Source organism: Balaenoptera ricei, chromosome 12 (assembly GCF_028023285.1).
Source record: "Balaenoptera ricei isolate mBalRic1 chromosome 12, mBalRic1.hap2, whole genome shotgun sequence".
In the NCBI taxonomy this organism is placed as follows: Eukaryota; Metazoa; Chordata; class Mammalia; order Artiodactyla; family Balaenopteridae; genus Balaenoptera; species Balaenoptera ricei.
In genome coordinates, this window is record NC_082650.1 from 51,916,222 (window position 1) to 51,934,932 (window position 18,711).

The window sequence follows — 18,711 nt, forward strand, 5'->3', positions numbered from 1 at the left end:
ATGTCAGAAGGCAATATATGCTATGAAAAAAAAGGAGGGTAAGGGGCATTAGAAGAGTGGGGGTCAATGGCAAATTGCAATTTTAAACAGGGTATAGGCCTTGTTAAGGAAGTAACTGAGCAAAGATCTGAAGAAGTAAGGGAGTTATCCTGATGGACATGTGGGGGAGGTTATTCCATGCAGAAAGTGCAAAGGCTTGGCTTGTTTGTTCTAAATTGTACAGATGTTGGGGGTCAGAGTGCTGGTACAGCAATATTCTGGGGTATCATTTTATCCTTTTGATTTTTAGAAAAGGGGGACAAGTAGAGATCTGGACTTGTAATTAATCCAGTTTTGATGTGCTAGAGGAGCTTCTCTAAGACCAGTGAAAGATAGTCCAGGATACTAAAACTAGGAAATCTAGGCTCTGCTCAGTGATCACTCTGCCCTTAGGGGACACATTCTTGCCCTTAGATTCTCGCTTTCCCTGGCTCTTCTCCAAAAGGGGTGTATGCAAATATTGGTGTTTTCTTGCATGCAGTGGTAAGCTCCAAGGTTCAAGTTTGGTACTTCAGGGGAAACAAAACAGCAAGATTATTAACATTTTTCATTCTAGGACATTTAGGCCAACTTTGCTCAAGGGAAGAGGGTCAACTCTAACATACTAGAACGCTACACTGAAATTTGTGAGCAAATAAAAGCAATCAATTTGTTTTTCAGTCTTGTTCTGTTGTCTCTGTGCATATTTTCTTCAGCGCCCTGGTGAGAAAGTAGCATTTGGTATAACACCCACTATTAACTACGGTTCCCTAATCTATGAAGAAAATAGGATTGGAAAAAGTAGGGAGCATTGAGTGAATCTGAAAGTATAGGAGATAATGTTAGAGAGGAAGCAGGGGGGTTTGAGCAAGGGGAATGACACCAACTTATATAGCATAATATATCCCACCTTCAAGTTTAAGCCCTTTTAAGTTGGGTTTTCTGTTACCTGCAGCCAAAAGCTTCCTACTAGATACCTCATCTCTTTGCTTTTCTTGGGCTTTGGTTCATCAGGTAAACCTTCCATTAGAGGTAACAGATTTTATATTAAGGAAGGTGAGATTTCCTCACAGTACTCCTATTTATTCTATCTTTTCTAGATCATAGGGAAATCCTTCTTGACACAAAAGATAAGAGCAAAACATGAATTGAATAGTTCCTTTCTCATCAAGACTCTTTGCAAGAAACAGGCACAGGAGATTCAGCTAAACATAATGGGTTTATACTTGAGACCTCAGGATGGAACAGCACTGAAAGCACCTCCTGGGAACAGGAACTGGAGATTGGCATGAATACATATTTATACCATGTACCAATATATATTTATACAGGTAGCTCTGCAGCTGTCTAGGGAGCACCCTGGTACTCCTCCTCCTAATGTGATTCAGCTACTTCCTATGTCTCTTTGTTCCTGTCTCATTACTAAGAGGGCACTTCCCTCTGCATCTTTTAGTTCAAATACACGAGAAAAAGTATATGATTGGCTCAACCCCCAGGCCACATCACACAAGTCCAAGGTTGTTGACAAGCTTGTGGACTGGCTACTCATAGATCAGATATCCAGACACGATCCATTTGGCTGTGGGACAGATAGGGTTCTGTCGTATGGAATAAGGCTCTTTAAGACAACTGGGATGAATGAGTAAGTGAATGAATGAATATCAAACCAACTCTGGATAAGGCAAGAGAAGACAGACAGAGCCATCACATCCACTTTCTTCTCTTCGTTAGCAAGGAACATTTTATAAGCAAGAGGTCTGTCTCCCTCTTGATCTCCCTTACACATCCTTAATATATAATTTGAAAAATCCTTTTTGTTGCCTTACATTTCTTTTACAAGATTTGGTTCATCCTGATAGATAGTTGCTTTTGTTTCCTTCTTCCCAACCATGTATCAATCTTCTAAAATCTGAACTCAATGGAGAATGCCCAGAGCAACCAGACAGGTTTCTGTTAGGACCTCACTATCAGGGTGGCATTATGACTTTCATGGGCCCTTTAACCTTCAGAAGCCCCTTCCTCAATTAAAAAATAAATTTACTTAAAAAAATATATATATAAATATACATATATACATAAATTATATTTTATAACTGTATTGGTATAAGACAAATATAGTACAGATGCAGACAGATACAGGCTGGATTCATTATTGACATATTCATTTCTTCTTCAAATTTTAAAAGAATTTAAATTAAAATATTTTCATGGGCCCCTAAAACTATCATGGACCCTCAGCACCATACTGATGGTGCCTAATGGGTAATTTGGCCCTGCTTGCCATAAATCTTCTCAGGATCTGCTTTGTACAACCATACTTTTAACTTTTCCTAACCTTCTTAAACAGTCTTGCCAATGGTCCTCATGTCACAGAAACATGCCACTCATTTCTCTGAATGTTTTAAAATTTACATTTTTTAAGTTAAGGGTAATGAGTTTTACCTGATACCTAAGAAATTCTGATGCCTTTATATTCCTCATATACATGATGGAAATAACAGTAACTATTTAATAGAATTAAATGAAGTAAGGATGTAAAAACACTTGGCAAACCATGAATTACTTTACAAAGGTTGGGTATTAATATACTTTTAAAATTTTAATTTCAATACCTTAATCAAAAATTTAACTGTGATGGATGAAGGAACAAGATAAAACCCCAGAAAAACAACTAAATGAAGTGGACATAGGCAACCTTCCAGAAAAATGATAGTGAAGATGATCCAGGACCTTGGAAAAAGAATGGAGGCAAAGATCGAGAAGATGCAAGAAATGTTTAACAAAGACCTAGAAGAATTAAAGAACAAACACCTAGAAGAAATAAAGAACAAACAAACAGAGATGAACAATACAATAACTGAAATGAAAAATACACTAGAAGGAATCTATAGCAGAATAACTGAGGCAGAAGAACGGATAAGTGACCTGGAAGACAGAATGGTGGAATTCACTGACACGGAACAGAATAAAGAAAAAAGAATGAAAAGAAATGAAGACAGCCTAACAGGCCTCTGGGACAACATTAAACGTGACAACATTTGCATTATAGGGGTCCCAGAAGGAGAAGAGAGAGAGAAAGAACCCAAGAAAATATTTGAAGAGATTATAGTCAAAAACTTCCCTAACATGGGAAAGTAAATAGCCACCCAAGTCCAGGAAGTGCAGAGAGTCCCATACAGGATAAACCCAAGGAGAAACACGCCGAGACACACAGTAATCAAATTGACAAAACTTAAAGACAAGGAAAAATTATTGAAAGCAACAAGGGAAAAACGACAAATAACATACAACGGAACTCCCATAAGGTTAACAACTGATTTCTCAGCAGAAGGGAGTGGCATGATATATTTAAAGTGATGAAAGGGAAGAACCTACAACCAAGATTACTCTATCTGGCAAGGATCTCATTCAGATTCGACAGAGAAATCAAAAGTTTTACAGACAAGCAAAAGCTAAGAGAATTCAGCACCATCAAACCAGCTCTACAACAAATGTTAAAGGAACATTTCTAAGGAAACATAACAGAAAAAAAGGACCTACAAAAACAAACCCATAATAATTAAGAAAATGGTAATAGGAACATATATATCGATAATTACCTTAAACATGAATGGATTAAATGCTCCAACCAAAAGACAGGCTTGCTGAATAGATACAAAAACAAGAGCCCTATATATGCTGTCTGCAAGAGATCAACTTCAGACCTCGGGACACATACAGACTGAAAGTGAGGGGATGGAAAAAGATATTCCATGCAAATGGAAATCAAAAGAAAGCTGGAGTAGCTATACTCATATCAGATAAAATAGACTTTAAAACAAAGAATATTACAAGAGACAAGGAAGGACACTACATAATGATCAAGGAATCAATCCAAGAAGAAGATATAACAATTATAAATATATATGCACCCAACATAGGAGCACCTCAATACATAAGGCAACTGCTAACAGCTATAAAAGAGGAAATCGACAGTAACACAATAATAGTGGGGGACTTTAACATCTCACTTACACCAATGGACAGATCATCCAAACAGAAAATTAATAAGGAAACACAAGCTTTAAATGACACAGTAGACCAGATAGATTTAATTGATATTTATAGGACATTCCATCCAAAAACAGCAGACTACACTTTCTTCTCAAGTGCGCGTGGAACATTCTCCAGGATAGATCACATCTTGGGTCACAAATCAAGCCTCAGTAAATTTAAGAAAATTGAAATCATATCAAGCATCTTTTCTGACCACAACGCTATGAGACTAGATATCAATTACAGGGGAGAAAATGTAAAAAACACATGGAGGCTAAACAATACATTACTAAATAACCAAGAGATCACTGAAGAAATCAAAAAATACCTAGAGACAAATGACAACGAAAACACGATGATCCAAAACCTGTGGAATGCAGCAAAAGCAGTTCTAAGAGGGAAGTTTATAGCAATACAAGCTTACCTCAAGAAACAAGAAAATTCTCAAATAAACAATCTACCTTTACACCTAAAGGAACTAAAGAAAGAAGAACAAACAAAACCCAAAGTTAGCAGAAGGAAAGAAATCATAAAGATCAGAGCAGAAATAAATGAAATAGAAACAAAGAAAACAATAGCAAAGATCAATAAAACTAAAAGCTGGTTCTTTGAGAAGATAAACATTAGCCAGACTCATCAAGAAAAAGAGGGAGAGGACTCAAATCAATAAAATTAGAAATGAAAAAGGAGAAGTTACAACAGACATGACAGAAATACAAAGCATCATAAGAGACTACTACAAGCAACTCTATGCCAATAAAATGGACAACCTGGAAGAAATGGACAAATTCTTAGAAAGGTATAACCTTCCAAGACTGAACCAGGAAGAAACAGAAAATATGAACAGACCAATCACAAGTAATGAAATTGAAACTGTGATTAAAAATCTTCCAATGAACAAAAGTCCAGGACCAGATGGCTTCACAGGTGAATTCTATTAAACATTTAGAGAAGAGCTAACACTCATCCTTCTCAAACTCTCCCAAAAAATTGCAGAGGAAGGAACACTCCCAAACTCATTCTATGAGGCCACCATCACCCTGATACCAAAACCAGACAAAGATACTACAAAAAAAGAAAATTACAGACAATATCACTGATGAATACAGATGCAAAAATCCTCAACAAAACACTAGCAAACAGAATCCAACAACACATTAAAAGGATCATACACCACGTTCAAGTGGGATTTATCCCAGGGATGCAAGGATTCTTCAATATACGCAAATCAATCAATGTGATACACCATATTAACAAATTGAAGAATAAAAACCATATGAAAAAAAAAATTTAACTGTGACAAATACCTGATAACTGTGGCAAAAGGAGAAGGTCCTGAGTCGTGTATAAGTTTATTTTGCTTTAAAAAGTTGACACAATACAAGTAACATATAGAAATAGTGCTTTGTTCACATCACTTGTTTCCCTGTTTCAATAAAACTTCTGTTTCTAAATGGAAAAAAACATTTAACTGTGTCGATTCAACTTTGTTTAGAGATATTTTGGTTAAAAGACTCATAATAAGAAATCAAGAGAAATGGCCTTCACTGATTCAACACTGACTTTTGTTGTTAAAGTCCACATAACTGCTAACTTGGTGCTATTTTTAGAACTAAATGAGGCCCTTCTCTTTCTGCAGTACACCGGTGTACTTAGTATACCTTCAGAGTAGCAGAGGAACATCTCTTTTCCATAAGCCTTTCTTTTGAAGACCTTTGTAGTTCTACAATACAAAGTGCGAGTGCCAGGCCGTCTGAATATGATTGAAGGGAGAAAGAAATAAAAATTCCTCCTCCCCACATGGTTCAGTATAACACCATTCCTGGTAAAAATTCTCCTTTCTCCTCTATCATAAATCGAGACCACTGTTAGCTATGAGTATCGAGTTGCTAGAGGAGACCTACATGCCTCATTTGCGATACAGGCATCCTGGACACATCATCTTTCCACTAACCCAGGTTTTTAAGCACAGAAGAACAGGAGATAACTCACTACCAATTTAAATGCATAATTTCAGAGAATCTTAAAACTGGAAGAAACTCTAAAATTCAACTAGGGCAATTTCCTCACTTCATTACAAATACACTGTGAGGCTTAGATGAGATGTATGAATCACTCAGGGCCTGCCTCAGGGTAGGTATATAACAAATGTTAGTCTGCTACTCCTGAAAGTTCTCTGGGCCTTTATTCTAGGCAATGAGACAGGAGTTTCTGCACTCAGCCCCAGAAATATTTTTTCAAAAGCTTTGGGTGTGATGTCGTTTTTAAGCTTATATTCAGTCCTTGTGGATTTTTCTATTTTCATTCCAATAATCAATTGCTCTTATGGTAAGCATCTTAGAAAAACCAACTATTACATTTCATAACTACTAAAAAGAGCAGTCAAATAAAGAGAAAGTAATTCTTAACCTAGAGTATCTTCTATTATTATTATTATTGTTATTGTTATATTATTATTTATTACTACTATTATAACACTGGGCATGACATAGGATACAGAATAAGCATAAGACATGGTGTTTGCTTTGATGTGTTGTTCTCATAAGAAATAAAGATCAGGAAATAATGTACTACCAATTTAAACGCACAATTTTGAATCCTAAAACTAGAATAAACTTTAAAATTTCAACTGGGAAAAAGAAATTTCAACTAGGGCAATTCTCTTCCTTCATCACAGATAAGTGGTGAAGCTTAAATGAGATGTGTGAATCACCTGTTTTTTTTTAATAACACTTTTAAAAAACAGTCTAACATCTTTAAAGACATTATTTTGTAATAATTATATTATCTCCATCGTGGTGTAGGGGAAATGTGAATCCGTTGACTAGAAAATAGGGGTAGGCAAACTTCCTATAGAAGGCAGAATAGTAAATATTTTAGGCTTTGCAAGCCATATACGGTGTCTGTTACATTTTCTTTTTCTTTTTTTTTTAAATAGTAATCTTTTATTTATTTATTTATTTTAATAATTATTTTTGGCTGTGTTGGGTCTTCGTTTCTGTGCGAGGGCTTTCCCCAGTTGCGGCAAGCGGGGGCCACCCTTCATCGTGGTGCGCGGGCCTCTTCACTATCGCGGCCTCTCCTGTTGTGGAGCACAGGCTCCAGACGCGCAGGCTCAGTAGTTGTGGCTCACGGGCCCAGCCGCTCCACGGCATGCGGGATCCTCCCAGACCAGGGCCTGAACCCGTGTCCCCTGCACTAGCAGGCAGACTCTCAACCACTGCGCCACCAGGGAAGGGAAGCCCCTCTTTTTCTTTTTTTTAATGACCTTTTACAAATATAAAAATCTTCCTCTTCTCACTGGCCATACAAAAGCAGATGGGCCAGATTTGCCCTGTGCAAGCTGTGGTTTGCTGACCCCTGGACTAGATAATAAAATTAAAGCCATAAGAGATAATGTATTAAATTAATTTATAAAACTGATAAAATCAGGAACAGAATTTAAATACTCATACTTCATTCAGTATACTATTCTACGTCTATGAAACATCTCTACCTTACCTGAAATTCATCGAAACATAAGAGACATGCTTCTTCACTGATTTCTTCAGCTATAGGAGCTATTGGATCGTATGATTTAGCCATAAATCCTGGTTTCCTTTTTGGCAAACTCTGTTTAAGGCGGTGTATTCCTTAAATGGATGAAATTAAACACAAATCAAATATTGTATTAACAGTACATTTTAGATAACTAAAACATATTTTTAAAATCTCTAAATGAAACACAGTGTGAACATAAAAATGAACTTTAAATTTCACATACAAACAAATATGATTATTGAGGTTGGTTGCAGTTTCTCTACCTCAAAATAAGTTGTTCACGTATTACTATATTCCCATGGTTGTAATGACACTTTGTGGTCATTCCATCTCCACTCTTCAATCACTTCAGAGATGACAAAGCGATAGAATAGATGATTAGATTGTGACTGATGAATCAACACACGGATCTTAGCCCTGAGGATTTCAGAGATGCAGGCAAAGGAGGTGATCCTGCGCTCTATGTCTAGCATATCTAATCAGGATGTTCCCTTGTTACCAGCCAGTCCCACTTCGTTCACTATATGTTACTAAATGCTGAAAGTATTCTAAGAAAAGTACAATATTCCTGCCCAGAGAAGGTTACAGTATAGCTAGTAAACAAATAATGCAAAGATGAAATAACATAACCCTGACAAAGAAATAAAGCATACATACAAGAACAAACTGAATGCTTACATGCTAAGGTGACACAGAGGAAAAGGCCTAATCAAGAATAACTTTGTGAAACAGGTGAGGCTTAAACATTTCTTATTGATCCTTAGTAGAAAGAGAAAATGCCTGACCTTCATAGAGTAACCTCTGTTCTCTGATTTGGAAGTAATGAATTTGTCTCTAGGACCAACTCTGGACACATTACTAATTGCTTCAATATAGCACAAAACAAATGAAACCAAATAAAATCTTACTTTTAGCAAAAATCTAATTTTTTAAAAGATTAAGAACTTTAAGATGAGAAAAATTATTTTGTAGTGTTTGTCCATTTAAAAATCACTTCTTTCAGATCATTAACTTACTTTTGTGAACATCTAGCATGAAACCATGAAAATGAACCCGTTTTTTCCTCTTCATTTCCACATAAGCATAAAACATGTCCATCACCATTGTTTTCCCTGTACCTTAAAAAAAAAAAACAACTATTAAACAGTATGTACTGATTGCTCTAATGATTGTTCATTAGCTTTGGGATAATGAAACCACACTCTGCTACTGGAAAGCTTAAGACTATGTTAACTTTTTTAAAAGCAGTGTTTATTTCTTATGCTAAAGTACCTAAAAATAAAATATTGATATTATTCTTTTCTGTTAAAATCCTGTTTTTAGGAAATACAACATTTAGTTAGCACTCCAGGGACTATTTCCTCCAGAGAACTATGCTTTTAAACTGGCAAGATTTACAGATTATTCATTCTTCAGTTTCTCTTCCAAAAGGCACAGTATAAATAAAATAACTTTAATTAAGTAATTATTTATTGGGCCATTACAAAGGATGAGGAACTGTCTTAGGCACTATAGGAAAATTTACCAGTGAAAAATAAGAAAATACAGATTAGCACCTAACATAAACACTGAAAATAAATAATAGATGTTAGAGCTGGAGAATTGCCAATTATGACACTTTTTTCAAAAAAAATTTATTTGTTTGTTTATTTATTTTTGGCTGCATTGGGTCTTCGTTGCTGAGCGCGGGCTTTCTCCAGTTGCGGTGAGCGGGGGCTACTCTTCCTTGCAGTGCACGGGCTTCTCATTGCGGTGGCTTCTCTTGTCGTGGAGCACGGGCTCTAGGTGCGTGGGCTTCAGTAGTTGTGGCACATGGGCTCAGTAGTTGTGGCACGCAGGCTCAGTAGTTGTGGCTTGCAGGCTCTAGAGCGCAGGCTCAGTAGTTGTAGCACATGGGCTTAGTTGCTCCATGGCTTGTGGGATCTTCCCCCACCAGGGCTCAAACCTGTGTCACCTGCACTGGCAGGGGGATTCTTAACCACTACGCCACCAGGGAAGTCCTATAACACTTTTTTAAAAAGCTGAGAATACTGGCTTTCAAAATGAGGCTTACTTAAAGAAATTCAGATACAGTTAACCCTTATAATTAAATTATCTAATTTTCAGCACTCAAACTGTTAATCACTACGATCACATTAGTAATCGAATCATCAACAGCCTGAGCATTTCACAAGGCATGCACAGGAAGCCTATTCCCTCACAGAAAGCCCAGAGTTCTGGGGACACTGACAGTGGTCAAGTTTGGTTCACACCCAGCATTAACCAGCAGGCAGGCCAGGGGATGCTGGTCTTGCCTCTCATCCTCACTGCTTCCTCCACCACCACCTTACCAAAGCGTCCAGGCTCTCCTTGCAGGAGCTGCAATTATTATTATTATTTTTAATCAGTCATCAATTTTATAGACATCAGTGTATACATGTCAATCCCAATCGCCCAATTCAGCACACCACCATACCCACCCCACCGCAGTTTTCCCCCCTTGGTGTCCATACGCTTGTTCTCTACATCTGTGTCTCAACTTCTGCCCTGCAAACGGGTTCATCTGTACCATTTTTCTAGGTTCCACATACGTGCGTTAATATACGATATTTGTTTTTCTCTTTCTGACTTACTTCACTCTGTATGACAGTCTCTAGATCCATCCACATCTCAACAAATGACTCAATTTCGTTTCTTTTTATGGCTGAGTAATATTCCATAGTACATATATACCACAACTTCTTTATCCATTCGTCTGTCAATGGGCATTTAGGTTGCTTCCATGACCTGGCTATTATAAATAGTGCTGCAATGAACATTGGGGTGCATGTGTCCTTTTGAATTATGGTTTTCTCTGGGTATATGCCCAGTAGTGGGATTGCTGGGTCATATGGTAATTCTATTTTTAGTTTTTTAAGGAACCTCCATACTGTTCTCCATAGTGGCTGTATCAATTTACATTCCCACCAACAGTGCAAGAGGGTTCCCTTTTCTCCACACCCTCTACAGCATTTGTTGTTTGTAGATTTTCTGAGGATGCCCATTCTAACTGGTGTGAGATGATACCTCATTGTAGTTTTGATTTGCATTTCTCTAATAATTAGTGATGTTGAGCATCTTTTCATGTGCTTCTTGGCCATCTGTATGTCTTCTTTGGAGAAATGTCTATTTAGGTCTTCTGCCCATTTTTGGATTGGGTTGTTTGTTTCTTTAATATTGAGCTGAATGAGCTGTTTATATATTTCGGAGATTAATCCTTTGTCTGTTGATTCGTTTGCAAATATTTTCTCCCATTCTGAGGGTTGTCTTTTCGTCTTGTTTATGGTTTCCTTTGCTGTGCAAAAGCTTTTAAGTTTCATTAGGTCCCATTTGTTTATTTTTGTTTTTATTTCCATTACTCTAGGAGGTGGATCAAAAAGGATCTTGCTGTGATTTATGTCATAGAGTGTTCTGCCTACGTTTTCCTCTAAGAGTTTTACAGTGTCTGGCCTTACATTTAGGTCTTTAATCCATTTTGAGTTTATTTTTGTGTATGGTGTTAGGGAGTTTTCTAATTTCATTCTTTTACATGTAGTGTCCAGTTTTCCCAGCACCACTTATTGAAGAGGCTATCTTTTCTCCATTGTATATTCTTGCTCCTTTATCAAATATAAAGTGACCATAGGTGCGTGGGCTTATCTATGGGCTTCCTATCCTGTTCCATTGATCTATATTTCTGTTTTCGTGCCAATACCATATTGTCTTGATTACTGTAGCTTTGTAGTATAGTCTGAAGACAGGGAGCCTGATTCCTCCAGCTCCGTTTTTCTTTCTCAAGATTGCTTTGGCTTTTCGGGGTCTTTTGTGTTTCCATACAAATTGTGAAATTTTTTGTTCTAGTTCTGTGAAAAATGCCAGTGGTAGTTTGGTAGGGATTGCATTGAATCTGTAGATTGCTCTGGGTAGTATAGTCATTTTCACAATGTTGATTCTTCCAATCCAAGAACATGGTATATCTCTCCATCTGTTTGTATCATCTTTAATTTCTTTCATCAGTGTCTTATAGTTTTCTGCATACAGGTCTTTTGTCTCCTTAGGTAGGTTTATTCCTAGGTATTTTATTCTTTTCATTGCAGTGGTAAATGGGAGTGTTTCCTTAATTTCTCTTTCAGATTTTTCATCATTAGTGTATAGGAATGCAAGAGATTTCTGTGCATTAATTTTGTATCCTGCTACTTTACCAAATTCACTGATTAGCTCTAGTAGTTTTCTGATGGTATCTTTAGGATTGTCTATGTATAGTATCATGTCATCTGCAAACAGTGACAGTTTTACATCTTCGTTTCTGATTTGAATTTCTTTTATTTCTTTTTCTTCTTTGATTGCTGTGGCTAAAACTTCCAAAACTATGTTGAATAATAGTGGTGAGAGTGGGCAACCTTGTCTTGTTCCTGATCTTAGTGGAAATGGTTTCAGTTTTCACCATTGAGACTGATGTTGGCTGTGGGTTTGACATATATGGCCTTTATTATGTTGAGATAAGTTCCGTCTTTGCCCACTTTCTTGAGGGTTTTTATCATAATTGGATGTTGAATTTTGTTGAAAGCTTTTTCTGCATCTCTTGAGATGATCATATGGTTTTTCTCCTTCAATTTGTTAAGCATGGTTTATCACATTGATTGATTTGTGTATATTGAAGAATCCTTGCATTCCTGGGATAAACCCCACTTGATCATGGTGTATGATCCTTTTAATGTGCTGTTAGATTCTGTTTGCTAGTATTTTGTTGAGGATTTTTGCATCTATGTTCATCAGTGATATTGGCCTGTAGTTTTCTTTTCTTGTGACATCTTTGTCTGGTTTTGGTATCAGGGTGATGGTGGCCTCATAGAATGAGTTTGGGAGTGTTCCTCCCTCTGCTATATTTTGGAAGAGTTTGAGAGGATAGGTGTTAGCTCTTCTCTAAATGTTTAATGGAATTTGCCTGTGAAGCCATCTGGTCCTGGGCTTTTGTCTGTTGGAAGATTTTTAATCACAGTTTCAATTTCAGTGCTTGTGATTGGTCTGTTCATATTTTCTATTTCTTCCTGGTTCAGTCCCGGCAGGTTGTGCATTTCTAAGAATTTGTCCATTTCTTCCAGGTTGTCCATTTTATTGGCATAGAGTTGCTTGTAGTAATCTCTCATGATCTTTTGCGTTTCTGCAGTGTCAGTTGTTACTTCTCCTTTTTCATTTCTAATTCTGTTGATTTGAGTCTTTTCCCTTTTATTCTTGTTGAGTCTGGCTAATGGTTTATCAATTTTGTTTATCTTCTCAAAGAACCAGCTTTTAGTTTTATTGATCTTTGCTATTGTTTTCTTTGTTTCTATTTCATTTATTTCTGCTCTGATCTTTATGATTTCTTTCCTTCTGCTAACTTTGGGTTTTGTTTGTTCTTCTTTCTCTAGTTCCTTTAGGTGTAAGGTTAGATTGTTTACTTGAGATTTTTCTTGTTTCTTTAGGTAGGCTTGTATAGCTATAAACTTCCCTCTTAGAACTGCTTTTGCTGCATCCCATAGGTTTTGGATCGTCGTGTTTTCATTGTCATTTGTCTCTAGGTATTTTTTGATTTCCTCTTTGATTTCTTCAGTGATCTCTTGGTTATTTAGTAATGTATTGTTTAGCCTCTATGTGTTTGTGCTTTTCACGTTTTTTTCCTTGTAATTCATTTCTAATCTCATAGCATTGTGGTCAGAAAAGATGCTTGATATGATTTCAATTTTCTTAAATTTACTGACGCTTGATTTGTGACCCAAGATGTGATCTATCCTGGAGAATGGTCTGTGTGCACTTGAGAAGAAAGTGTAATCTGCTGTTTTTGGATGGAATGTCCTATAAATATCAATTAAATCTATCTGGTTTATTGTGTCATTTAAAGCTTCTGTTTCCTTATTTATTTTCATTTTGGATGATCTGTCCATTGGTGTAAGTGAGGTGTTAAAGTCCCCCACTATTATTGTGCTACTGTCGATTTCCTCTTTTATAGCTGTTAGCAGTTGCCTTATGTATTGAGGTGCTCCTATGTTGGGTGCATATATATTTATAATTGTTATATCTTCTTCTTGGATTGATCCCTTGATCATTATGTAGTGTCCTTCCTTGTCTCTTGTAACATTCTTTATTTTAAAGTCTATTTTATCTGATATGAGTATAGCTACTCCAGCTTTCTTTTGATTTCCATTTGCATGGAATATCTTTTTCCATCCCCTCACTTTCAGTCTGTATGTGTCCCTAGGTCTGAAGTGGGTCTCTTGTAGACAGCATATATATGGGTCTTGTTTTTGTATCCATTCAGCAAGCCTGTGTCTTTTGGTTGGAGCATTTAATCCATTCATGTTTAAGGTAATTATTGATATGTATGTTCCTATGACCATTTTCTTAATTGTTTTGGGTTTGCTTTTGTAGGTCCTTTTCTTCTCTTGTGTTTCCCACTTAGAGAAGTTCCTTTAGCATTTGTTGTAGAGCTGGTTTGCTGGTGCTGAATTCTCTTAGCTTTTGCTTGTCTGTAAAGCTTTTGATTTCTCCATCAAATCTAAATGAGATCCTTGCCGGGTAGAGTAATCTTGGTTGTAGGTTCTTCCCTTTTATCACTTTAAGTATATCATGCCACTCCCTTCTGGCTTGTAGAGTTTCTGCTGAGAAATCAGCTGTTAACCTTATGGGAGTTCCCTTGTATGTTATTTGTCGTTTTTCCCTTGCTGCTTTCAATAATTTTTCTTTGTCTTTAATTTTTGCCACTTTGATTACCATGTGTCTCGGCATGTTTCTCCTTGGGTTTATCCTGTATGGGACTCTCTGTACTTCCTGGACTTGGGTGGCTATTTCCTTTCCCATGTTAGGGAAGTTTTCGACTATAACCTCTTCAAATATTTTCTCTGTTCCTTTCTCTCTCTCTTCTCCTTCTGGGACACCTATAATGCGAATGTTGTTGCGTTTAATGTTGTCCCAGAGGTCTCTTAGGCTGTCTTCATTTCTTTTCATTATTTTTTCTTTAGTGTGTTCTGCAGCAGTGAATTCCACCATTCTGTCTTCCAGGTCACTTATCCGTTCTTCTGCCTCAGTTATTCTGCTATTGATTCCTTCTAGTGTAGTTTTCATTTCAGTTATTGTATTGTTCATCTCTGTTTGTTTGTTCTTTATTTCTTCTAGGTCTTTGTTAAACATTTCTTGCATCTTCTCGATCTTTGCCTCCATTCTTATTCCAAGGTCCTGGATCGTCTTCACTATCATTATTCTGAATTCTTTTTCTGGAAGGTTGCCTATGTCCACTTCATTTAGTTGTTTTTCTGGGGTTTTATCTTGTTCCTTCATCTGGTATATAGCCCTCTGCCTTTTCATCTTGTCTATCTGTCTGTGAATGTGGTTTTTGTTCCACAGGCTACAGGATTGTTGTTTTTCTTGCTTCTGTTGTCTGCCCTCTGGTGGTTGAGGCTATCTAAGAGGCTTGATGGGAGGCTCTGGTGGTGGGTAGAGCTGACTGTTGCTGTCAGGAGCTGCAATTATTATACTAACTTCAAAGGCAGCTCAGGAAGCAAGATTTGAGTCTTAAATCTGTTGAGCTTTCCTCCATTCCATAAGATGACTTTGGGCCATGCCATTTGAATTGTCAGAAAGTTTTCTATATATGAAAATACAATTCACAGGACCTCCCTGGTGGCTAAGACTCCGCACTCTCAATGCTAGGGGCCCGGGTTTGACCCCTGGTCAGGGAATTAGATCCCGCATGCAGGCTGCAATGCAGACCCAGCACAGCCAAATAAATAAATAAATAAATAAAATTTTTAAAAAAAGAAAATACAATTCACCAGACAGATTTTTAATGAGAAGACCATTTAGATTGAAAAGTAATTTTTTGCAAAAATATTCAGTACAAGTCTCTTGATACAGTGAGTGGCAGCAAATTTTATATCATTACATTTACACAAAGAAGTAAATTAATAAAGTTTTAAATTCTGCTGCATGAAGCGTAGTATACTTATAGATCCAGAAAAGAAGTCATGAATTATCTAACAAAAAATGTGAACAATATATATTTGAACATAATCATCGTGCTCTTCTTCAAAAATGTGCTTAAAATGTAACAAAACCATCATATAAAAAGTTTCTGAAAATAAAAGCAAAAAGAAGAAATCATAACGGAAAAAACTGATAGACTAGAATATGTAAAATTCAAACTTCTGAATATCAAAATCACCATAAATAAAATATTCTTATTTATTTAATCAACATATTTTCATTGAATGCCTACCATGTGTGAGGCCCTATTCTAGGTGCTTATTAGGAAATGGCAGTGAACAAACCTAACAAAAATCCCTGTCCTCATGGAACTTGGCAGTTTAACATTATATATCTTTATATCTTTTCCTCATACACTGTTGGTGGGAATGTAAATTGGTGCAGCCACTATGGAAAACAGTATGGAGACTCCTTAAAAAACTAAAAATAGAACTACCATATGATCCAGCAATTCCACTCTTGGGTATATATCTGGAAACAATGAAAACACCAACTTGAAAAGATACATGCATCCCAATGTTCACAGCAGCACTATTTACAATAGCCAAGACATGGAAGCAACCCAAGTGCCCATCAACAGACAACTGGATTAAGAAGATGAGCCCTATGTCACTCCAACTTTTAGCTTGGAGGCACCTTCCAGATTGCTGCACAGAGAAGGTGAATCCAAGTAAAACACCCAGGTCTGAGTGAGTTGAATTAAGAGAGATCAGGATTATGGGAGTCCAAAACGTAGGTGAAATTTGCAAGGCAAAGTGCCAGAGAGGAGGAAGCTGTATAATGAAAGAGCTCCAGAAACCAACAGGTGGACACTCTTGAGTCTTTGGCTGAATAATAGCTGCTCATGCGTAGGGTGATAATTCATGATGAGAGGCAAGGGAAGCTGTGTTATGAACCACTAGGAAACTGTGTGATAAACAATTTCCAGAGATACTGATACATACAACAACTTGAATGACTCTCCAATGAATTACACTGAGTGGAAAAAAAAACCAAAGCCAATCTTAAAAAGTTACATACTTTTTCATTTATATAACATTTTTTTAAATTGATTTGTCTCCATTTAATCTTTTTTTTAATTAATTAATTTATTTGTTTTTGTTTTTGGTTGTGTTGGGTCTTCGTTGTGGTGCACGGCTTCTCATTGCGGTGGCTTCTCTTGTTGTGGAGCACGGGCTCTAGGCTCGCAGGCTCAGTAGTTATGGCTCGCGGGCTCTAGAGCGCAGGCTCAGTAGTTGCGGTGCACGGGCTTAGCTGCCCCGCGGCATGTGGGATCTTCCCGGACCAGGGCTCGAACCCGTGTCCCCTGCATTGGCAGGTGGACTCTTAACCACTGTGCCACCAGGGAAGCCCTATATAACGTTTTTGAAATGACAGAATTTTAGAAATGGAGAACAGATTAGTGACTGCCAGGATGTAGAAATGGAGTGTGGATATGTATGGTTATAAAATTATGGGCAATACAAGGGATTCTTGTGGTGATACAGCTGTTCAGTATCTTGACTGTGGTGGTGGATACATGAACCTACAGAGGTGATAAAGTGTATAGAACTAAATACACACATAAATGAGTACAGCACAGCTGATGTGAAACTCGTGGATACAGAGTGCTGACTGTATTCCTTGTATGTACTAGGCCATTTTATATAAGGGACCTGAATATCACCAAATTTTGATATCCTTGGGGACCCCTAGAACCAATCCCCTGTGGATACCAAGGGGTGACTATACAAGTAAAACTGGAGAAATCTGAACAAGATTGGTGAATTGTATCAATGTCAATATCCTGGTTGTGATATTTTTACTATAGTTTTGCAAAATGTTGCCTTAGAGGGGAAATGAGTGTATACAGATCTCTCTGAATTACTTCTTATAACTGTATGTGAATCTATAATTATCTCAATGAAATTTTCAATTAAAAAAAAACTTCAAATGAATCAAACTGGCATGCAAGTAACTTATTTAACTCCCTGTCAAAATAAAATTCAACATATAAAAATTATATAATCCTCACAACATTTGAAAAAAATTTTGACAAAATTCAACACACATACATGATAAAAACCCTCAGCAAACTAGGAAAAGAAGCAGACTTCCTCGACCTCATAAAGGACAAATACCAAAAAACCTACACTGAAAAGATGCTCAATATCACCAATTATTTGAAAATTGCAAAACAAAACTACAGTGAGATACCACTTCACATCCATTAGGATAGCTATTATGAAAACAACAAACAAACAGAAAAATAATGTATTGATAAGGGTGTGGAAAAATGGAGACCCTTGTATATTACTGGTGGGAATGTAAAATTGTGCAGCTGCTATGGAAAACAGTGTGGCAGTTCCTCAAAAAATTAAACACAGAATGACCATATGATCCAGCAATTCCACTTCTGGATATACACAAAAGAATTGAAAGCTGGGATTCAAACAAATATTTGTTCATCAATGTTTATAGCAGCATTATTCACAGAAGTCAGAAGATGGAAACAACCCAAACATCCATCGACAGATGAATGGATAAACAAAATTGGTATATACAATATAATGCAATATTATTCAGCCTTAAAAAAGAATGAAAAAAAAAAGAAAAAAAAAGAATGAAATTCTGACATATGCTACAACATGGATGAATCTTGAAGATACTATGCTAGGTGAAATAAGCCAGAAACAAAAGGATAAATATTATATGATCCCACTTACATGAGGTCCCTAGAGTCATCAAATTCATAGAGACAGAAGTAGAACAGTGGTTGCCAGGGACTGGGAAGGAGGGGGTTATAGAATGGGTGTTATTGTTTAATAGGTACAGAGTTTCAGTTTGGGAAGATAAAAATGTTCTGGAGATGAATAGTGGTGATGTTTGCATAACAATGTCAATGTACTTAATGCCACTGAACTGTACAGTTAAAATGATAAATTTTATATTATATATATGTTGCCACAATAAAAGAAACTAATACATTAAACACACACACACACACACACCCTACAGTTAACATCATACTTAACTAGGGAAGACTGAACACTTCTCCCCTAAAATTTGACACAAGGCAAGGACATCCACTCTCATGACTTCTATTCAACATTGTACTGCATCCTA

The 18,711-nt window shown here is 36.8% G+C and overlaps 1 protein-coding gene across 6 annotated transcripts in view; it reads right to left on the bottom strand.

Moving 5' to 3' along the window:
* AFG1L (AFG1 like ATPase) overlaps positions 1–18,711 on the bottom strand; it is a 239,307-nt gene that overhangs the window by 143,421 nt on the left and 77,175 nt on the right. For all 6 annotated transcript variants that reach the window (XR_009506196.1, XM_059941464.1, XM_059941467.1 and 3 more), the window contains 2 exons: positions 8,610–8,711; positions 7,555–7,685 (listed from right to left, as the gene is read on the bottom strand). Coding sequence is in view for 5 of the 6 variants with exons in the window: in XM_059941464.1 (XP_059797447.1) it covers positions 7,555–7,685; positions 8,610–8,711 (233 nt within the window). In the remaining variant the exon portion in view is untranslated. The remainder of the gene's footprint in view (positions 1–7,554; positions 7,686–8,609; positions 8,712–18,711) is intronic.